This window comes from Planococcus citri, chromosome 1 (genome assembly GCF_950023065.1).
Source record: "Planococcus citri chromosome 1, ihPlaCitr1.1, whole genome shotgun sequence".
NCBI lineage: Eukaryota > Metazoa > Arthropoda > Insecta > Hemiptera > Pseudococcidae > Planococcus > Planococcus citri.
In genome coordinates, this window is record NC_088677.1 from 21,077,516 (window position 1) to 21,101,246 (window position 23,731).

Genomic DNA, 23,731 nt, shown 5'->3' on the forward strand with positions numbered 1-23,731 from the left:
CGAGGAACACGAATTTAATAATAGGTACCTACCTAACTTGAAATTGAATACACAAATTTTCTTCAATTTTCTCATCAGGTTTGCCTAGAATGTGCATTACCTAGTTAATTAAATTTATGTTGCTAAATCAGGGGCCTGTCGACCAAGAGGAGAGAGACGGTTGATTGAACGACCCCCTCAGAAAGCTAAAACTCTCACAACTAAAATGAAATCTACAACATTTTTCTCATCACTCAAAAAATAAATTACCTGTGCCAAAATTGCCAATCCGTATAAACTCACATTTGTTGATTCATCTTCAGCCATCGCCTGCTCTCATCTTCAGAGACAATCTTCAACGAGTGAACGAATCGAAAAAAAGTGCTTTTTCCAATACAAAATGACTTTTAAAAAAACGAGTTCGAGAACTTGAGAAGATCGAAAAGAATCGCTTTTCTTATCAACATCCATCAACATTATTGTAATTTAATTTTAAATAGATAGATGTACGGGTTTAATCACCTCAGAAACAAGCGTATAGCTTTAATTAATCAGCACAGTATTGTTTTGGAAGCAATAATATCTACCTGTTATACAATGATGGTAACCATACAATGAACTCCCAATTACCGGTGGGGGTTTTATACTAAAATTTGATTACTCCTATATAAAGATCTCAGACCTGATAGAATCACCTCATTTTGATTGTATCGTGTGTCAAGTGCATCGCGAATATTGTTTTCTCAAATCATCTTTCTACAGATCAAAATGCTTGCGCACGTAAGTTTGTTTTTATTAATTCATTTTTCAATCCATTTCTTCGTTTTGTCAATACGCAGAGTGACTACTGAACTCAAAAAAACAAATTTTTTGCTTTTTTCTTGCCTGCTTCGTGCTGTTTTCTTGCTTTCAAACATGAAATTTTGTACCTCTTCTCATATTTACGTACTTATAGATGATCTTTGCTACCCCCCCCCCAGTCTTTTCTCGAAAATTTATGCATCTAAATTCGTAATTTTCAAATGGTTTAGGTATGTACGAGTATTTCTGGAATTTTCTTATTCAATTTTTGAATTCTTAAAATTTTCGAGAGTAGCATTTTGAATAGCCCAAGCGAAACGCGAGGGCAAAAGCGTTGGAAAATTTGTAATTCAAGAAGTAGAATAGGGATCATTAATCTTAATGAAAGGATTCGATTTTTCTATCTCCATATTTTTCAAAATTGGTGGGATAGCTTCAATTTTTTTTCTTTTAGAGATTTTCGATGTGAACAACGATTGTACCTACTCAAATTTTTCTCAAAAATGTAACTTTAGTAACCAAAAAAGTTGGAAAAAGTAACCAAAGAAAATTATCACAATTCAAATAAAAACCATTTTTAAAAAACTAGCAAAAGCTTAAAACAGATCATTATCAACACTTCGAAAGTAAACTAGATAAAATACAAAAAATTTAATCTTATCCGCAATCGTTACAAAAAATTAAACCAAAAAACAAAAAAATTATTTGAGTGTTGAGAAAAAATGAACAATATTGTCAAAATTCCGTAATTAAGATGAATCATTTTAGAACAGAAAACTTATTAAAATCGAAGGTAAAGTACGGGCGAGGGGAGCTTGTAATCCAAATTTGGGAAAATGAGGATTTGTGAAAATCATTTTAAAAATTCGAATACAAAAAAATTGTAGGTACCATGTTTCAGAATCATGGAAAAAAATCCTCAATTTCGCGAGAAAAAAACTGAAAAAAATGACTCACGATTGAAAAAAAATTCTGCTGAGTTGAAAAAAATTACGAGGATCTCCGAACGAAAAAAGTAGAAAATACGAAACAAAAACATCAATTTGGGAAAATGAGGATTTGTGAAAATCATTTTAAAAATTCGAATACAAAAAAATTGTAGGTACCATGTTTCAGAATCATGGAAAAAAATCCTCAATTTCGCGAGAAAAAAACTGAAAAAAAATTCTGCTGAGTTGAAAAAAATTACGAGGATCTCCGAACGAAAAAAGTAGAAAATACGAAACAAAAACATCAACACTAGAAATCCAAAAAAAAAAAAAACCTAAAAAGATGATTTTTACAAAAATGTAAGCAGAAAAAATTACCATTTGGCTCAAAATTAGAAGAAAATTTCATAAAAATCACGAAAATTCAAGAAAAAAGGTTTCGCCAAAATTGAGAACAAAAAATTATTTAGAAAAACGAATCGATAACCTTCAAAATAAAAAATTATGGAGGGGATAAAAATGGAAAAATTTCGAAAGATCAGTTTAGGAAAAATCACTGAAAATTCAGAACAGAGAACTCGACGCGAGAATTAAAACTAAAAGTATGAATTCAGAAAAAAATCAAAAACATTTCGAGAAAAATCATCGAAAAATTTCAAGCAGAACTCGAGACGGTTTGAAAGAAAAAAAAATTGACCTTGAAAAAAAATTGTTCGAAGAGAGAGGAAATCCCGAGGACCTTCCATATAACTGGGAGGGAAAGAGAAAGGAGAGAGGGATCAGCGAATGAAAGATATCAAGATTCTGAAAAAAAAAAAACCAACACAAAAGATGAAAATGAAAAAACCAAACTCATCAGATTTTGAAGAAATCCCCCCTCCCCACTTGAAAAATGACAAAAATTCAAAGCAAATCATAACTTTTGGAAGAAGAAAAATCACAACTCCACAAAAATGTTACTAAAAAAATCTTTAGTTTTTTCAAAACACGAGTCCAGAGAAAAAACTGTTGAAAAAAAATCAATCAAAATTAAGGCAAAAAAATGACAGTAGGGCAAAACTAAAATCGTGAAAATTCGAAGTTGAAAAGTCCAATTTTAATCCGAAATTCTAAATCCCATGTTTCTGCTGAAGTACCGCAGTTTTACTGCGGATGAAATGACAGAAGTGTTGATAAGGTAGTGATATCAAAACTGAAGAAACGTCGCCAAAATTTGAAGGAAAAAAAGATTTAATTCCAGGAAAATCATTGAAAAACCAAAAATAAAAGTATTCATATAATCCCAAGTGAATTCTTTGGAAATTTTCTTGCTTTTCGAAGGAATTTCTTCTCGCTTTCTGGCCACCCATGTCAATTTCTCGCCGTTTTCTTGCTTTCTTGCTATTTTCTTGCCAGTAAACACTCTGTCTACGAACGTAGGAAATTTCGAAGTCTATTTCTATAGTTTATGAAGAATGATACCTACATATTATCTTTCCAGACGATCGTTTTGGCACTTGCCATCGGAATGACAATTTCAGCTCCAGCCCCTAACCCAGAGCCAGCTCCTGCTCCAGCACCAGCGGCAGACCCAAATCCTAAACCAGGATTCACCCCAGTAGTTTACACTCCTCCGGTAGCTGTCAGTTACAACGCCTTCTCCAGCTTACAAACTCATCCTTCTTCGATAGTCATTAAAAGTGCACCAGCTGTAATACCATCACTCTCAGCACTTCCAACCGTTGCAGCTGTACCGAGTCTATACTCGTTACAAGCTCAAGCAGCTCCGGCTGCAGTTGGTAAGTATTCCTCAATATTTCAAACTATAACCAATGATCAGAGCAGATTTTTTGTAAAAAATCATTTTTTCCAGGCTACGCTGTTAATTACCCGTACGTAGTCGTGTAGTCCAATTCCAGATTCAGTTTGCCAGCGAATTATAAACCAGTTTGGGAAATGTTTATTCGAAATTGTTGAATGATTCAATTTGTCTTGTGTGTACTTTTAAGGTGTACGTTTATTTTTAAATATAGTTGAATTTGTTTTTTTTTTCGTAGATTCATTTTTGTCGCCTTTCAAGGAAACGGTTGGCACAATTGTTCATGGTGGTTACAGTGCCAGAAATTTTAAAAATTCGAATACAAAAAATGTACCTTGCTTCAAAAAGGAAAAAAATCCTCCATCAAAACTGTCAAAAATTGACACGATTCAAACAAAAAAAAACACGGAAAAAAGGTGACAAAATTATTGAAATTGAGAGGAAATGACCAAAACAGGAAGCAGAGCAAAAATCAAGATCTGGAGAGAAAAAAAATGGTCAAAAAATAATGTTGAAAAACCTCTTCGTGATCAGTCCAATAAATTAAAGTCATAAGTCCCTGAGAATAAAACTCAAGAGCGAAATTCAAAATGAACCAAAAAACAGAGTTTTGTCAAAATTTAAAAAGTAATTGAAAAAAGTCACGAGGATTGCAGAATAAAAATTCGATTAAAAGTAGAAAAGCTCCACCGAAAAAATTAAGGTAAAAAGCACTAAAATTTAAGAAAAAACATCGCAAGAATTGAAAAAAAAAACACGAAATTCAACAAATAAAATTGCGAAAACTTCACAAAAATTTAGACACAAAAAAAAACACGAAAATTCGGGAAAAATCGTCGAAAAATTGGAAAATGAAATCTATGAGAATTCAAAAGAATAAAACTTGTAAATCCTCAAAAAAATTCAAAATGAAATCATCTAGTCTCCAAAGACCAAAAAAAAAACTCAAAAACTCGAAAAAAATCTGTAAACGGGTAAATTCCGCAAAAATTCAAGCAGAAAAAATTACTAAAATTTGGGACTAAATTACGAGAAAATTTCATGAAAAATCTCGAAAATTTAAGAAAAAAGGTTTCGCCAAAATTAAGAACAAAAATTTAGACAGAAAAACGAATCAATAAAATTCAAAATACCTAAATTATGGAAATTATGAAAATCGAAAACTCTCTTAAATTCAGTTCAGCAAAAATCATCAAGAATTCAGAACAGATGAGAACTCGCGAGAATTGAAATTAGGTATAAATTCGGAGATGAATCGATAAAATTTTGAGAAAAATTATCGAAAAATTTCTAACAAAATTCAAGAGGATTCAACAGAGAAAAATATTTTGAACTTGAAAAAAATTTGTTCAAAGAGAGAGGCAATCAGGAGGACCTTCTCTCATAACTGGAAGGGAAGAGGAAAAGAGAGAGAGATCAACGAATGAAAGATATCAAGCAAGATGCAGAAAAATCCACCACAAAAGGTGTAAATGAAAAAAACAAAGTCATCAAATCTTGAAGTAGCTTCCCTCCATTCTCGAAAAAAAATATCAAAATTTGAAGAAAATCATGATTTTTGGAAGAAGAGAAACCATAATTCCACAAAAATGTGAGCAAAAAAATCACTTGTTCTTTCAAAGCACGAAACTCAAAAAAAAAACATTGAAATACAAAAAAAAATGCAGTCAAAATTTAGGCAAAAAAATGACCACAATTTAGAACAAAATTATAGAATTGTGAAAATTCAAAGATAAAAAAGGTCTGTCAAAACTGGAGAAATTTTGCCAAATTTATTTTTGTTTTTGTTTTTGGGGGGTGTTTGTAATTGCATGATTATGAAAAAACAAAAACAAAATGGAAATTCCGAAAAAAATTATCGAAAAACGAACGAATCATGTGTGATACGTCACGAACGTCGCGAATCAGAACAGAGATTGTAGAATATTGTTATATTGACAACAAGCTAAACCGAACGTTGAACTTTTTTTTCGTTTCTATTTTTCTTCCAAAATTTTGCGTAATTTTCCTTTTGAATCATATTTTTTCCAAAATATCAATTCACTGTCACTATTCATTTTGCGTTACCGTTAGCTCAAAATTACCTCTATTTGTATTCAAATAATTCACAAAATAAACATTGATCTGAACAAACTAAAAGATTGAAATACAAACTTAAAAGCAACCGTATTTTTTCTCTTCATTCTTCACTACTTCCCCTTTTTTGCATTAAAAACTGGAAACATAAATTTGGAGTTGGACCTAATATTCTTCAAATTATCGTTCAAATACTTAATCGAATCGACGTAATTTATTCCCAAAATGCGGAACATTATTTCCAATCATTAATCAACACCTTTTCCAATCTTTCCCAAAATTTAATGGAAAGTTATTCTCGAAGAATTCCAGACAAAGATATACAGTTTCAAGCTCCTATTGCTCTTGAAAAACTAGCCCCTCGCCGCCAATTAACTTAAATTACCTATCAAATATCACCTGTAGGATGCCGAACTTGCACAATATTCTAGATTTGAGCATGTCCGTTACTCTTATGACGACAACAGAAAAAAATCAATAAAATATACTCGAAGAGCGTATAAATTTACCCACCGCCGAGTAATACGCAAACTCTCGGTGGCTACAACAACGTAGTCGTGTCAATAATATTCTTCTACGTTTTTAATAATATTTTATTCGAAAAAAGAAACTTTACTTGTACTACTTTTAAATTAAGTTTTATACCATAATGCGTTATTTTTTAGCAACTTTTTTATCGAGTTATTTTTTATGTGCCTATGCTTTTCACCAACATAAGGTAATAAGATTCCATATTCGTATAACTTATGCTTCTTCGAGCAATAAACTAAATCGACGTAAGTGTATGGCTTATTCTCATTCCAATACCTATTTGCACTTTGCAGAATGATGACCAATATTTGACAGTGAATTTACTTCGAGCTGTAGTCGATCGTATGAACAAAGATTACTCGAATGGGTACTCGGATATGGATCAGGCGGATTTACCTATTAGGACACGTTTATCGCCAATGAAGGAAGAAGAAGATGAACCAAATTATCCCGATATGATGGATGACGATAGTATGGTACCAAGTATCAGAGATAACGAATATTTACAACATAGCTCGCTATGGGGACATCAGTTCATGACTGGTTAGTAGCCTATATTTATGTATAGTGATGAAAAGAGCATCAACACATTTTATATCCTCGTTATTCTCTCCAGGTGGTGCTGGAGAAGGTAAACAAAACCTTAAACCAGAAGGATCGATACCGAATAAAAATGAAGTGAAAACTGACGCTGTGCTTCCTGCTTATTGTAATCCACCAAATCCATGCCCGATAGGATTTACCAGTACGTTTGACGAAGGCATCATTTAATTGCCACTATTTTCCATCATAATCTTACCTCGGGGATTGTACTCGAAATTTTCTCCAAAAAAGTAACTATGGTAACCAAAAAAACTGGAGCAAGTAACCAAAAAAATGTTTAATGTAGAAAAAAAGAGGTGACCAAGAAACTTTAATCCAAACAAAGCATTGCATATCATTTTAGATTACCAAAAAACAACAAAACACAATCAAAATCTCAATACTTATCACTTGAAAAAAACAAAAAAAAAAAACAAAAACAGCCATCAAAATACTAAAAATATTAAAAAATTTATGGCGAAAGCTCAAAACAGAGAGGAGGGAGACCACTGAAATAGGGAGGAACAAAATCCAATCGTTTATCCAAAATCACTGAAAAAAAAGAACACAAAAATACCAATTGTAAAATTGCAGAAATTTGACACGAGGCAGCATTTGATGAAAAAAATTGTTCAAGTGCTGAGAAAGAATAAACAATAATTATTGTAAAAAATCCCAATGAGTAAGAAGAATCATTTTAGAACGGAAAACATCAAAATCAAAGGTGAAGAAGGGAGGGAGAGATGGTAATTCAAATTTGCAAAAATAGTGATTTGTAAAAATCATTCTGAAAATTCAAAGACGAAACAATGCACCGTGCTCCAAAAAAAAAAACTCAAATTCACGAGAAAAATATGTACATTAAAACCTAGTAAAAATTGACATATCTAAATTTTAAAAAATGAATAAAAAATGCAACAAAATTATTGAAATTGAGAGAAAATAACCAAAACAGGAAGCAAAGAAAAGATCAAGATCTGGAGAGAAAAAAAATTAGTCAAAGAATAATGTTGAAAGCCTTCCTGTGATCTTCTTTTAAAATCAAAAACATAAGTCCCAAAGAATAAAACTCAAGAGCGAAATTCAAAATGAAAAAAACATTCTCCCAAAATTAGAGAATTTCTGCTAAAAAATTTAAAAAGTTGAAAAAAAATACGACGATTCCAAAATAAAAATTCGATTAAATGTAGAAAAAGTCCTCCGAAAAAATTGGAGTAAAAAGCACTTGACTAAAATTCAAGAAAAAAAACCACCATAAAAATTTTTTTTCAACTCCTGAAAATTCACGATGAAATTGCAGAAACTTCACAAACATTTAAGCACCAAAAAAAAAAAAACATGAAAATTCGGGGAAACTCGTCGAAAAGTTGAAAAATAAAATCTACAAGAATTCAAAACAATAAAACGCAAAAAAAATCGAAATAAAACCATCAAGCCTCCAAGTTCAAAACAAACTCTAAAAAACTCAAAAAAACCTATAAAAAAAAAAAATTTTGCAATAATTTAATCACGAAAAAAAAACGACGGGTGTCCACTCATTTCTGGAAATGATTTTCCCCGACTTTTCCAGGTTTTCCAAACCAATTTTTACATTTTTCCAGACCATTTTTTTTTATTTTCTATGCATACCACACACTTTAATAGAAGAGACATTGGGGGGGGGGGGGGGTGTAATTTTATTTCATAAGCTTCTCTTCGAACTGCAGGATACATACTTCTTCGGATATAAAAAACAGCTAACTTTGATAATTGACTTTTTAAATTAAAAATAAGTAAATATATAAAAATAAATAAAACATGCATCAATTTTGGCCAATTGATACAATATTCATATGACTTATGAAAATGTTTCCTTTGTTTTTTTGATTTTTGGAAGCCTGAAAATGTGAAATTTGCTTAGTTCAAAATGAGAAACAAAATGACCCGAGCGAAGCGAGGGCTAGAACATTTGAAAATTTTCATTTCGAGATGCCTAAAAACGAGTTTTTTTTTAACATGAAGAGTTTATTTATTGGTTTCCTTTTGAAAAAGAAAAGAGAACAGGCTCGAGCGAAAACTTCTGAAAATTTGCATTTCGAGAGGCATAAAAACGAGTTTTTTTCATGTGAGGACAAGTAGTTTTTTTGGTTTTTAAAATTTTAGAATTTTAATGATGTTTTTTTTCGAAGGAAGTTGATTTTGACAAAAAAAAAAAAAAAAAAAAAAAATAGAACAGGCCCAAGCGAGGGCGAAAGCTCTTGTAAATTTGTATTTCGAGATGATTAAAAACAATGTTTTTTTTGTGAGTTCATTTTTTGGTTTTAAAACTTGATTTTTATTATTTAGACATGTTCATCTTGACCTGGAAAAATAAAAGAAAACAAGCCCGAGCAAAGCGAGGGCAAAAGCTTTCAAAAATTTGTCTTTCGAGCAGTAAATAATAATTTTTTTCTTTCATCACAGGTCCTTATCCAAAATTTGCAATTGATCGTTTTTTCAAAATTCCAGGGATTTTGCGTGAAAATTACGAAATTCCCTGACTTTTCCAGGTTTTCCAGTCCGAAATTTAAAGCAAAAATGAGAGGAAAAATTTTTCAAAAAATCACAAAAATTCAAGAAAAAAGGTTGCGCCGAAATTTTAAGAACAGAAATTTGGACAAAAAAACGAACGAATCAATAAAATACGATAGAAAATCGTAGAAATGATGAAAATGAAAAACTCTCGAAAATTAAGATCAGGAAAAATCATCAAGAATTTAGAACAAACACCTCACACTAGCAAATGCTCGATAATTTTTCGAATGATTTTTCCTGTAACATTGAAAATTGAGCTATTTTCGATGAAATTATGAGATTTAACTCTTCGAAAATACGTTAAAAAGACGTTCTCACGATTTCAACACAGGTAGTAAAAATCTCAGAATTTGACCCAAAATAGCTCAATTTTGAATGTTACAGGAAAAATCATTCGAAAAATTATCGAGCACTTGTTAGTGCGTTTCAAATGTAAATTCTTCAATTTATTCGAAAAAATATGCATAAACGCCTTTTTTAGGGGTGTCCAAAATGGGGGGGGGGCTCTAAAAAAAGAGTTCAAAATTACGAATTTACAGGGAGCTTAATTCAACTTTTTCATCTAGATTATTAAATATATACCTCAAAACATTACGTTTGGCGCAAATCGCAGGTTTCTACTGTTTCTAGTTTTCCAGGGGCTCCTAAAATATCGAAATTACGAAAAATTGGAAAATTGGATTTTTGAGTACCATCGCAAAATTTTATCGAGCTCAAAATTTGGTAGGATGGAGGTCTTTCAGGTACTAATAAACTGTAAAATAAAGATTTTTAACGGGGCTCAAAAGGGTAGATTCAAATTGGTGGTTCCAAACTTTTCCAAAAATCACCCCCCCCCCCCATTTATGCTCCGAGGGTCGAACACAAAAAAATCTCCTCGTATAACATTTACCGGCTTCAAACAGATATTTTACGCGAAAAAAGTTTTTGAAATTTATGCTCAGTGGTTCCTAAAATCATTTATTATTCGCAACTTTGGGAACCTCTGGAGCCCAAAAAATGGTCATTTTCGAAAACTAGGTGGGGCCAAAAAGTGGCCTCTTCGGAGCTCCCCCTTTCAAAAGAAAAATCAAATCTGGATAACTAAAATTCGTAACGCTGAAAAGCAGTGAGACCATTTCAAATGAGATCAATTTTTTTCAAAAATTCTGGTAATAATTTTCAAAAAAAAAAAGGAAATTTATGAAAGTACTTGGAAAAAGTAACTTTTAGTAGCCACAATTTTTAAAAAGTAACCAAAAGTTGCCATTAGTAACTTTAGTAACTTAGTTAAAATTGACTGAGTACAATCCCTGTTACCTCCAATTATTGATAGTTAATTTTTTTATTTTTAGCCAACGACGGTTGCATACAAAATTTTGAAAATACCGCCGCATTTAGTCGAGAATACCAAGCTTCGCAAAAATGCATGTGCGATGCCGAACACATGTTTGACTGTCCATCATCACACGAGTATTCTTACGATAACGACATGGACTTGGAACAAATCGTAAGAAGATTCCAAATCGAACACACCCAAAAGGATTTAGTCAGCAAGAAACTATATCCGTCGAAAGTAAGACAATAAAAAGTTGAACTTTTCGCAAGAGCTTCATATAAGGTATGCTCCAAAATTAATCCTTGAGAATGCATTTCTTTACTGTGGGAAAGGGACTAAAATTTCTCACCGAGTAAAAATTAAAATTCCCAATCAATTGAAATAAAAAATTATCCTGGACTGTATTACATATTTTATGAAGGAAGGTACAAACAGGGAAATTCAAATCGTAACTCTCCACTTCACATCGAAACTAGGTAGGTATGGTATAAGCTTAGTGAACCTTGACAGGCCTCAATTTTTAGTTAAAATAAAAATTATTCTGACTAAAAAACCAATTTCCCAACATTTTAGACAGATAAACTGCTGCTTTGCACTTTTCAACCTTTTCGTCACGATGATCTTGTTACACATTGGCGATATTTCTAACTTTTACAGATGTTGAATCCGTATTTGCAAGGAGAAATGTTACCAATAGCTGCAAAGAAAGGCATCAACGTAGGATTTTGACCAAATAATATTATTTTACCACGAATTTTTAATCTAAGTAAGTAATTTGTAGGTACCTAATTTTAAATTAAATATAAGCGTAATGCGTTTTAAACGTCATATCATATAAGGAAGTGTTATGTTCTACAATAAAATGTATTTTTATTCAGTTGTAATAATTTTTTTATCACTTCAAAAAAATAAAAAGTATATTCTTCGATCGTATAAGAAGTAGCAATTTGTATATTTTTGCTCACGTCGTCGTCGACTGTAATATTAATATTTTTTTATTAAAGTAATTGAATCAAATCAAATTAACAAGCGATTTGCCGATGGCAAAAGTCAATTAACCAACGATGGATAGACATGGTACATTGTCTATAATTTCTAGAAACATTTTCACAAATTCATCTCCAGTGAAAAAATCTCTCGCTAAGGTTGATAAAACCGCCTATGTCCAAACTTGAATGCGTCATCGGCAATGCAATAGTATAAAATTAACCATAGATGTTGATTAGTCAAGTAGGTACCCCGTTGAAAAACTGACAACAATTTTGATCGCCTGTACGTAAATTTTCAATAAATAAAATCGTCGATATTCATCAAAACAACTCCAGTCTACCGTCCGAAGAGGATGATCGTTATTTTACCAGTATTATCATCAAGAAAATTCATACCAAAATGAGTTCAAAAGTTCTTTTAAAAGTCATTATCAAGACTATCAGAAAACCTCTGATTTAGAGAGTGTAGCATCTGGAAAAACAAGAACGAAGAAATCACGAAACACAGGACCCTCGCCCCCTCCATCGCCGGAACAAAATCAACCTGAATCCGAAGCTACTGCTACAAAGGAGTCACAACTGACCACGTCGCCTCAACCTGGGCCTTCGAATGGAAAATCAACATCTCCGGTAAAACTTGATCCCATCGATAGCGATGAAGAGGAATTTATATTTTCGCAATATTATAGTCCGGCATATGAGACATTTATCACCTGTCAAAATTTCAAGTGCTAAAGTGCATTTTTCGATTTTTGGTGAATTTTTAAAAATCAAATTTAGGCCAAAAATGGGGAAAAATTAAAATTTTACCAAATTGACCAAGAAAGCTGAAATTTGGGATATACCCTATTTTCGACATGCCAAATCGATTGAAGACGGTTTCAACCCGTTTTGAGCAGTTCTGGAGCCTCCAGCAGATTTTTGAAACTCGAAATTCCCACAAAATGCCATCGAATTGGAGTTGTAAAGCTAAAATTTATTCTAAAAACTAATTTCAATACGCTACGAAGTACTGCAGGTAAATTTCAAGTCGTTTTGGATCCTCCAGCGACTTTTTGAAAATTCCTGAAGCCTCCGGCAGATTTTTGAAACTTTAAATTTTCACAAAATTTCATCAAATGGAGATGGAAAGCTGAAATTTATTCTACACTCCAAATTTTAACACCGTTGAAGACGACTTCAGGTGTGTTCAAGTAATTTTACGGCCTCCAGCGACTTTTTTTGAAAATTACTGGAGCCTCCAGCAGATTTTTGAAAGCATAAATTTTCACAAAATTTCATCAAATGGAGATGGAAAGCTGAAATTTACTCTACACTCCAATTTTAACACCCTCTGAAGACGACTTCAGGTGGGTTCAAGTCATTTTAGGGCCTCCAGTGACTTTTTTGAAAATTACTGGAGCCTCCAGCAGATTTTTGAATTTTAAAATTTCCCCAAAATTTCACCAAATGGAGATGGAAAGCTGAAATTTATTCTACACTCCAATTTCAACACCCTTGAAGACGACTTCAGGTGTGTTCAAGTAATTTTAGGGCCTCCAGCGACTTTTTTGAAAATTACTGGAGCCTCCAGCAGATTTTTGAGACTTAAAATTTCCCCAACATTAATTTATCTAATAGAGTTGGCAAGCTGAAATTTACTTCGCAGACTACATGGTGGTTTCAAATGATTTTGAAGCTTCCAGCTAGTTTTAGGAAATTTCAATTTTACAAAAAAACGTCATACAACCTTTCAAAAAGTTGCTGGAGGCTCCAAAACGACTTGAAATTCACCAGCAGTCAACTTGGTGGCGTATTAAAATTAGTTTTCAGAATGAATTTCGACTCTCCATCTTAGTTTGATGAAATTTTGGGGAAATTTCAAGTTTCAAAAATGTACTGGAGGCTCCAGTAATTTTCAAAAAAGTCGTTGTAGGCTCTAAAATTACTTGAACCCACCTGAAGTCGTCTTCAGAGAGTGTTAAAATTGGAGTGTAGAGTAAATTTTCTAGCTTTCCATCTCCATTAATTGATGAAATTTTGTGAAAATTTAAAGTTTCAAAAATCTGCTGGAGGCTTCAGGAATTTTTAAAAAGTCGCTGGAGGATGCAAAACGACTTGAAATTTACCTGCAGTACTTCGTAGCGTATTGAAATTAGTTTTTAGAATAAATTTTAGCTTTACAACTCCAATTCGATGGAATTTTGTGGGAATTTCGAGTCTCAAAAATCTGCTGGAGGCTCCAGAACTGCTCAAAACGGGTTGAAACCGTTTCCCATCGATTTGGCATGTCGAAAATAGGGTATATTCCAAATATCAGCTTTCTTGGTCAATTTGGTAAAATTTTAATTTTTTCCCCATTTTTGGCCTAAATTCGATTTTCAAAAATTCACCAAAAATCGAAAAATGCACTTTAGCACTTGAAATTTTGACAGGTGATAGATTTTTGCATGATCTTTCGATCTACTTTTGTAAAGTTTGAAAAAGTTCGTGCAAGTCCTATGTTAAAACGCAAAATCTGAGATTTCGGCTGACCGGTCAATCAAAATGGCCGCCATTTTGTAAGTAAGGCCAACTTTTTTTTGGCAAGTTTTCTTCAAAATGTTCCTTAGGATGTCCCCTTTAAGAAAAAAGTTGTCCCGGAGGATCGGGGGGGGGGGGGGGTGCAATTACTCCTATTGTCATATGCCGGACTAACTACTTATAACGTAGCAAGGTAGAAGGTCTGGAAACTGACACTCTGGTGAAAATTCGAGTGAAGTCTGTTTATGTAGGTACTTCGAAGTGGATAATTCCGAAACTATGAAACCCATGACAACAATGAATAATGACGTGTGATGATTGGAATCACCTATGTGATACTGAGCAGCACAATTGAATCCATTACTACGAGTACATTAATAGTAAGGTGGTCCTTAAATACATGACCAAAAAAAAAATCATGATTTCTTAATTCTTCCGCTCCCAACCCTCAAAATGGTGACCTCTAGTGAGAAAATGATTCTCTATTTTTCATTTTTTCTATTCTTGAAAAACTTGGGCTCTATCGGGCCTCTGAATTTTCAAAAATTTGAAAAAATCCAACTTCGAAGCAAAATCTTCAAAGTTCAAAAATTTCGAGTTCCAACACTTTTAAAAAGTCTCCTTTGAGTAAAATGAGGTGGTCAGCTTGGTTTTCGGTGGAGGGGGCTAAAATCGTCATTTAGAGTTTATTTTACTCAAAAGAGACTTTTTTAGAAATAAATTTTATGTACCTTCGGAAAAGAGCACACGAATACGGTCGAATTAACTCGAACAAGCTGCTCAATTGCCACACCTTAGACGCTTACGTATCTCCCGCTATTCCGCTATCAAACATTATCAGCAACACTTCGTAATGTAAACACAGGATTGCACCATGGTCTTTATTCGTCATACAAGACTCATAAGTAAATCTTTAAGTAAACACTGCTTCATTAATTGCTTCAACTAAGTACATATATAAACTCATGAATCGAAATATCTCAGCACAAGATATGTTGAACGAAGAACTCAACACACGTAATATAAATTTGTATCTTTTCATAACACTTATAAACGATATACCACAATACTTGAAACGTTAGAACTCCGTAAGTCCATACCGGTATATTTTGAACTTAACACTGAAATATCGTTTTTCTACAGTTATTACAAGTTCATCTGGAGGCAAATTACAAAATATGGCATCAGAAGACACCAATGTTCATGACAGACCAGCCAATACAACGATATCTGCAAGACATCATTCGCAATATGGTACGTTTAAAAATACTCTTCTCTATAGCATAGATTATTTTTCAATTTGAACCTATTTATAAAAAATGCATAATAAGTAGGATTCTAAATTGATTTTTATTAACTGCAGAAAATTCCAATCAAGATACGAAACCACCACGATTATTATTCTCCAAACGATGCTTCGTAACTGCATTATTATTCGTTGGATACGTACTGCTGACTATAGGAGCACGAATGCTGGGTATCGTGATCATCGATATGACGTATTTATCCGGTAATCATACCACTGTTGATGTAAGTTTTTCTTAAACTATAATAATATTATGCACTAATGTAATGAAAGCTCAAATTTTTACACTTTGTATACACTTTACATCTTCATAATATCAAATTTAAAATTCCTAAAGGTCGCACGCTACGATTGGGACTCGCCAACGATCAGCTTGGTTTTAAACATGTTCTGGTACGGTTTCCTATTCTCGCCCTTTAGTGGATACATTTCACAGAAATTCGGAGCAGCTGTTACTTTTGGAGGATCGATGATACTATCCGGAGTATTATTCTTCGCCAATCCATTCGGATTAAAAGTACACTTCTATCTGTTTCTTCTAATTCGAGGACTGGTTGGCTTGATCCAGGTAACTAAACGCTGATTATTTTGCTTCTCAAAAAACATTTGTAACGACGATTTTATTTCACAGGGTATAGGAATGTCGTCGATGTCAGGAGTTATCGCTAACTGGATACCGAAAGCTGAACGTGCTAAGCTTATGGGATTCATTGTCAATGGAATACATTCCGGTAACGTGTTATCGTTCGCCTTCTGTGGGTTTCTAACACAGCATTTCGGTTGGCCGATGTCATTTTATGGCACAGGTGAGCATTCCCAAGTGCTATAATTCATATCTACGAGTACTTGAAGCACCGTAAAGGTTTATGGTAATTGTCTAGTGAGCTGGATACTAATTATCTGCAGTGATAAATCAGCAAAAAATTCGACTTGGTTGAAATTATTAAACGTAGGTAACTGATGCAAAAATCAAAATATCCGACGAGTAAGTGCTTCGATTTGTTTTCATTTTCGAATTTCTGTTTTTTTTTTGTAGAAATAATGTCCTTAGTGTTTTTGAAATTAAACAATCAATTTTCAAGTTTGGTGAAAATTTCAAAAAATGAAATAAAAATAAAAACACAATCATGAGTGGTAAATTAACTCAAATCAAAGGAAATCCGAATTGTAAGAAATTCTATGAAAATATAAAAATTTTATGCTCAATTCTTTTCAATATTCCAGAAAATGAATTCGTTGTGCGCAGATCTAGATCTATAACGAAAGCCAAATGCCTCTAAAAGAACCGAATGAAATGGAAATTGTTGAGTATTGAAAATCTGATGGTTTCCTGGATAGAAAAATCGAAGAATTATGTCGCATATTTTTCTAATAATTTCCAGAAAAAATAGGTAAAAATTACCTACAAATATTAAATTGCTTTTATTATTATTTTTTTTTTAATTTTACGCTTTTACAATAAAACATGAAAAATTTACTTGAATAATATCTACTGCCTATTTTAATCTCATCTTGAAGAAAGGCTATAGGTCGATAAGTATGGCAAATTTGCCCCCGAGAGCTTCAGAGTTGATATTTGCATGGAAGGTGGGTACCCTTGAGCACCTTCCGTCACGAAAGTTTCAGACCCCCAGACCCCCCCCCCCCCCGTTTTTGAGAAACCACCCCTTTTATGAAATTACAATAGAAATTTTTTTCTCAGCCCCATGTGAACCGATTTTTTTCAATTTTTTGGTATGTTGTAAACATATATAAGAGGTATCCCCACAAAAATTTTCACCTCCCTCCCCTCATATTTACCCCCCAAAATGACGCTTTTTTAGCTTTGTTTGCCCGTTTTAGCAATGATCATGATTCTGCACAAAAATGGGAATAGCATTTTTAAATGTGTTTTCAACCCCCAAAAACATATATTTTTTCCAAAAAAAATTTTTTGGTGGGTCGTGGTCAAAAATTGAAAAAACTAACAGAGGGGGTAAAAATGAATTCTGGTGTAAATTATTGTTTTTGGTGAACGAGGTGTTGTTTCCAATTTCCATATGAATCGAACCCCCCGAACACGAATATGACGTCCAATTCAATGCTACCCTCAACCACACCCCTCCCGCGCCTCTGCCCCCACCTCAATTTTTACTATTATACTGAAAATCGAGCAATATAATAATATTGGTGTCGTTCTCATATGAATCAAACACCCCGAACACGAATATGAAGTCAAATTTTATGCTATCCTCATCCACACCCCTCAGGTGCCTCTGCCCCCAATTAAATTTTTACTATACTGAAAGTTGAGCTATTTTCATAATATTAGTGTCGTTTTCATATGAATCTAACCCCCCCCCCCCCGAACACGAATATGAAGTCAAATTTTATGCTACCCTCAACCACACCCCTCCAGTGTCTCTGCCCCCACATCAATTTCTACTATTATATTAAAAATTGAGCTATATAATAATCTTGGTGTCTTTCATATAAATCAAACACCCCTAACATGAATATGAAGTCAAATTTTATGCTATCCTCATCCACACCCCTCAGGTGCCTCTGCCCCCAATTAAATTTTTACTATACTGAAAGTTGAGCTATTTTCATAATATTAGTGTCGTTTTCATATGAATCTAACCCCCCCGAACACGAATATGAAGTCAAATTTTATGCTACCCTCAACCACACCCCTCCAGTGTCTCTGCCCCCACATCAATTTCTACTATTTGATATTCGTGTTCGGGGGGTTCGATTCATATGGAAACGACACCTCGTTTACCAAAAACAATAATTTACACCAGAATTCATTTTTACCCCCTCTTGTTAGTTTTTTCAATTTTTGACCACGACCGACCAAAAAATTTTTTTTGAAAAAAATATGCTTTTTGGGGGTTGAAAACACATTTAAAAATGCTATTCCCATTTTTGTGCAGAATCATGATCATTGCTAAAACGGGCAAACAAAGCTAAAAAACGTCATTTTGGGGGGTAAATATGAAGGGAGGGGGGTGAAAATTTTTGTGGGGATACCTCTTATAGATGTTTACAACATACCAAAAAATTGAAAAAATCGGTTCACATGGGGCTGAGAAAAAAATTTCTATTGTAATTTCATAAAAGGGGGGTTTCTCAAAAACGGGGGGGGGTCTGGGGGTCTGAAACTTTCGTGACGGAAGGTGCTCAAGGGTACCCACCTTCCATGCAAATATCAACCCTGAAGCTCTCGGGGGCAAATTTGCCATACTTATCCACCTATAGCCTTTCGTATGAATGACATTCATAAATTATTCATTCCCCTTTTCCTCCATCAGAAATCATCCATACATGTCCAGATAACTCTTCGGTTCAAAATGAATAAATAAAAATAAAACTCAAACATTGCACAAAAACATCTCGAACATTAAATTCTTATTCATTTTTATCCTCCTCCCTCTACCTCTACTAGTAAACGCAAATATTGTCTAATCAATAGGGCTAGGATTTTTAAGCGCTATCAAACACGTTTTAAGCGCTATAAAAAAGCATTAAAAATGTAAGAAAAAAGCAAAAAAAAGCGCTATCAAATCCGACCATGTTACATATCAAAATTAAGGTTTTTTCAAACCCAGTAAGACACCTCCCTTAAATATGTGTACAACATGAACCAAAATGAAAAAAAAAGGAAAAAACTGAAATATAAATTAGAAAAAAAATAAAATAAAAGAAAAATTGAAAAATGAAAACTGAATCTGTTATTTTTCAGTTTTTTCTCCCTTGTTTTTTCAAACTGATCTTTTTTCAAAAATTATTTATTTATTTCAAAAATGTTCAAAAGTTGATAAATTTTTGTATTTTGGGAACTAATTTCTTCAATTTTACCAATTTTTTACCAAAAAAAGCGCTAACGACGAAAAAAAGCCCCAAAAAAGCAAAATTTCCGCCTTTTTGGCCCAAAATAAGCATTTTAAAGCACTTACACCCAAAAAAAGCAAAAAAAAAGCACTATCAACTTTCACCATTCATCTCAGAATGGAATGAAACGCAAAGAAAATATATTTATGCCGTAGGTATAGGGTGTTGCTACAAAAAAAAAGCATTATCATAAAAATCCTAGCCCTACTAATCAATTTAAAAAATGGTCAAAAAAAATGCCAACAGATTTGAAATTTTTGCTGATTTATTCCACCTTAGAATAATTTATTATATTGCATAAATTAAATTAAGAATTGGTGAACTGTAATCTAACCAATTCTTTATCATTTTAGGTGCTGTATCGGTAATCTGGGCGATCGTATTTTTAATCTTCGTTACAAACGATCCATCCCAAGACAAATGGATTTCGCAGAAAGAACTCGCCTATTTGCAAAGCACCATTGCGAGAACTCCCAGCAAAAACAACCACTCTCCGTACAAAGCTATTTTTTTATCACCTCCATTTTGGGCATTATTTTTATGTAAATTCGCCTACGCTTGGACCAATGTCTTGGTGGTTGGCTATTGTCCAATGTATATCAATGGTATGTTTCATTCACTCATAAGGTGTAATATTTTCTAATTTTGATACCATAATATTATTTCTTTTATACAACTTGCAGACGTGATCAGAGCAGATATAAACTTAGTTGGCTATATTGCATCAATTCCAAGCTTTGCTATCATATTTATTCTACCAGTTACCGGAATATTAATGGACCATTGTCAAAAACGCACAAAAATTGAAGATACCAAGGTAATTACTCAACAACCTGGATCAATTCACTCAGAAACAATTCTAAATTCTTTAAAAATTCAAGTCATTTTCCTCGATTTTTTTTTACAGGTCCATAAAATAATAATTTGCAACGGTTTTGTTATATCTTCGGCTTTATACCTTTTGGTTGCCTATGTCGATAATTTTATCGTATCCATTGTCTGTTTTGTACTCATCAACGTGATAATTTCGTACAACAGGGTAATTTATGAGTAAGTAAAAGTACATACATAGCAAATAGTTATCTTTTTCACACATAATTTCATTTTTACCCGACTAATGAATATTACGTATTTTGTTCTATGATTTCCTTTTGCGTGTTTTTCAAAGAGTACTGACGGTCAATATTGCTCCCAATCACTCCAGTCTGATCTCAGGATTGACGTTATTCGGTCAAACGATCGGTATCATCGTAGCTCAGTCAGCTATCGGGTACATCGTTCAAAACCACGTAAGTTTCCAATTCCCAAATCAAGATAACATGATAAATCTGACAATATTTACTAATAAGAAAATATTTCTTCGGATTTTAGAAAGCTTCAGAATGGGATATATGTTTTTGCTGTGCTGCTGCTGTGTTGACATTCACAGCTCTGATATTTGGCTTGTTCGGTTCGAGTAAACCACAACCTTGGTCGGTCTCTCCTCCAGCTCAGGCCGCAGATCAAACTTCCAAACCTCAAGATTGAAAATAATTTTTACCTATTGATACGTTACTTCTTTAATTTAATATGGGTAATAATGAGAATTTATTATTCTGCCCAAGTATTTTTTTTTTACAGTGTACTTAGGAAAAGACTAGTCAATCAAGTATTGGAATTTTTTTTTGAGATTTAACACTATGATCAATTTTTTTGTACTTTCACTTTTTTAAATTTTTTCTATTTAAAAAATAATTTATGCATTTAATGTAAGAACAAGAAGTTACCTATTCAATTTTTTTGTTGAGAAGTATTTTTATGAAACTAAGTCATTTTATTTTAAATATTCAATTTGAATAATTTTCAATAAATTATTTTTCCATTTTCACTCAGCAATTTTTTGACTGCAAAGAAAATGCTTAAAATTTCTAATATGAATGAAATGTGTAATTTCCATATGCCTTTACTCATCTCCTGCATTCAATAGTTTTCGTCAGTCCAAGATTACATTTTTTATCAGCACTTTGTAATGTAAACATAGCAAATATAAATCATAAGTAAATCTTCAAGTAATCACTGCTCTCAGTACAAGACATGTTGAATGAAGAATTCAACACACATAATATTAATTTTTTTTTCATAGTCGAGAGAGGCCATTTTTTGGGACAACTGTCAAAAAGTGACCATTTTCAGAACAATGGTCAAAAAGGTGAACTTTTGGAACAATGGTCAAAAAGTGACCATTTTTGTCAAAATAGTGAAAAAGGATCCATCTTTGAAATTCTTTTACAGAAATGCTTATTTTTGGCGTTCTTGTCAAAAAGTGTCCATTTCTGTTAAAGATGCCAAGAATGTGGCCATTGTTTGCACAATGGTCAGTAAATGTCATTCCTGGCACAAATCTCAAAAAGGATCAAATTTTTAATAAAATTGTCAACAAGTGTCCATTTTTTGCACAATTATCAAACAGTATCCATTTTTGTCCAAGTTTTTAAAAAATGTCCATTTTTGGCGATCTTGTCAAAAAGTGTCAATTCTTGTCCAAGATTTAAAAAATGCCTATTTTTGTTGAATTTGCCAGAAGGTGTCCATTATCGTCAAAGATGTGAAGAATGTGGCCATTGTTAGCACAATTGTCAGTAAAATATCATTTTTGGCACAGTTCATCACAAAAATGTTCCTATTTTTGGTAAAATTGTCAACAAGTGTCCATTTTCTGCACGATTATCAAAAAGTCCACGTTCTTTGTAAAGTAGCCAAGAGGTGTCCACATCTGTTAAAATTGTCAAAAAGGTGTCAATTTCTTGCACAATTGCAAAAAAGTGGCCATTTTCTATACAATTGTCAAAAAGTTTCCCTTTTTGTTAAAGATTTTTAAAAATGATCATTTTTGACGGTCTTGTCAAAAAGTGTCTACTTTTGTCAAAGATGCCAAGAATGTGGCCATTGTTGGTACAATTGTCAGTAAATGTCATTTTTGGCACAAATCTCAAAAAGGGTCCAAATTCAAGTGGCCATTTTTAGCGTTCACAGTTGTTACAATTGTCAAAAATGTGTCAATTTTTGGCACAATTATAAAAAAAAGTGTCCATTTTCTGCACAATTGTCAAAAAGTTTCCCTTTTTGTTGGAGATTTTTAAAAATGCTCATTTTTGGCGATCTCGTCAAAAAAATGTCCATTTTTGTCAAAGATGGCAAGAATGTGGCCATTGTTGGTACAATTGTCAGTAAATGTCATTTTTGGCACAATTCTCAAAAAGGGTCCAAATTTAGGTAAAAATGTCAACAAGTGTCCATTTTTGGCACAATTATCAAAAAGTGCCCGTTCTTTGTAAAGTATCCAAGAGGTGTCCACATTTGTTACAATTGTCAAAAATGTGTCAATTTTGGGCACAATTGTCAAAAAGTGCCATTTTTGGCACAATTGTCAAAAAGCGCCATTTTTGGCACAACTGCCAAAAAGTTTTCATTTCTAGTGAAGAAATTTTCAAAAAGGCGCAGTTTTTGCCAAAGTTGTCAAAACAGTCCATTGAGTAGGTAGAATTTTTTGTGTAAATTTCATCTGCTGGAGGCATTATGAAATGCTGAAAACGATTCGGAACTGTTTCCAGTCGATTGTGATACGACGTTTTTCATTAAAATATTAACTAAAAACAAATTAATTTTTTTCCCCAAGGCGAAATTATAAGTTCTCAGATAAGATCGAATTGAATCTGAGGAATGCCAGTATGCGATCTGATTTAATCAAAGCAGAGGTCTGATTATGCATCTGATCACTTTATTCTACTTAGATATGATTTTATACTTGCTCAGATCAGCATATTATGCCAAATCAGATCAGCTCAGATATGGTCAATTCTCTTGATTCATCAAACTCCAATGATAAGATCTGATAAAATCACATGAGATTCGATGCGAAAAAATCTCCACCTTTTTTAAATTTCTGATGAAAAATCAGAACTTTGAAAATTTTTCAAATTTTTGACAACCATTGGAATTTTTTGAATTTTAGGAAAAATTCAAGACTTTCTGAAATCTTGACAAAAATTTGAGACTTCTTAAACAAATTCTGACAAACAATCAGGACGGTTGAAAAATTGAAACACTTCTGAATTACCGGAAAAAATTAGAACTTAATTTCCAAATGTTGGCTAAAAAATCGTGACCTTTTTCAAATTTTCGATGAAAATTGTGACTTATCAACTAAAATTCTGAAAAACATCAGAATTTTCCAAGTCTCTCGCATGAGAATCAAACTTTCTTCAAATTGGCAAACATTCTGACTTTTTTTTTTAATTTTTAGAAAAAAATCAGATGAAAAAAAAATTAGGTCGATTTCAAAATCGAGACTTTTTTTGAATTTCTGTACCAAAAAAATGAGGACTTTTCTTCAATTCTGGCTAAAAAAAAAATTGAAATTTTTTCATATTTCCAACAAAAATCATAATTTCCTTGATATCCTTAAAAAATTCAGTACTTTTCCGAATTTTTGACAAAAACCCGGAACAATCA

General features: G+C 32.8%; 3 protein-coding genes across 3 annotated transcripts; all 3 read left to right on the forward strand.

Annotated features, from left to right (window-relative positions):
* The first annotated feature begins 621 nt into the window (after window positions 1-621).
* LOC135842121 (ral guanine nucleotide dissociation stimulator-like) lies at window positions 622-3,735 on the forward strand. The gene is made up of 3 exons (XM_065359493.1): window positions 622-759; window positions 3,190-3,487; window positions 3,562-3,735. Exons 1-3 carry the CDS (start codon window positions 748-750, stop codon window positions 3,594-3,596), a joined length of 345 nt encoding a protein of 114 aa, XP_065215565.1. The 5' UTR covers window positions 622-747; the 3' UTR covers window positions 3,597-3,735.
* A 2,360-nt stretch (window positions 3,736-6,095) lies between these two features.
* On the forward strand, window positions 6,096-11,444 carry LOC135849804 (neuroendocrine protein 7B2-like). The gene is made up of 5 exons (XM_065370401.1): window positions 6,096-6,301; window positions 6,408-6,657; window positions 6,731-6,859; window positions 10,584-10,804; window positions 11,225-11,444. The coding sequence occupies exons 1-5, from the start codon at window positions 6,233-6,235 to the stop codon at window positions 11,294-11,296; spliced, it is 741 nt and encodes a 246-aa protein (XP_065226473.1). The 5' UTR covers window positions 6,096-6,232; the 3' UTR covers window positions 11,297-11,444.
* A 3,413-nt stretch (window positions 11,445-14,857) lies between these two features.
* Window positions 14,858-21,107, forward strand: LOC135849805 (sodium-dependent phosphate transport protein 3-like). Its single transcript, XM_065370402.1, has 10 exons — window positions 14,858-15,075; window positions 15,202-15,312; window positions 15,422-15,588; window positions 15,702-15,932; window positions 15,996-16,170; window positions 19,594-19,845; window positions 19,924-20,057; window positions 20,148-20,290; window positions 20,409-20,529; window positions 20,612-21,107. The coding sequence occupies exons 1-10, from the start codon at window positions 15,024-15,026 to the stop codon at window positions 20,765-20,767; spliced, it is 1,542 nt and encodes a 513-aa protein (XP_065226474.1). The 5' UTR covers window positions 14,858-15,023; the 3' UTR covers window positions 20,768-21,107.
* The last annotated feature ends 2,624 nt before the right edge of the window (window positions 21,108-23,731 follow it).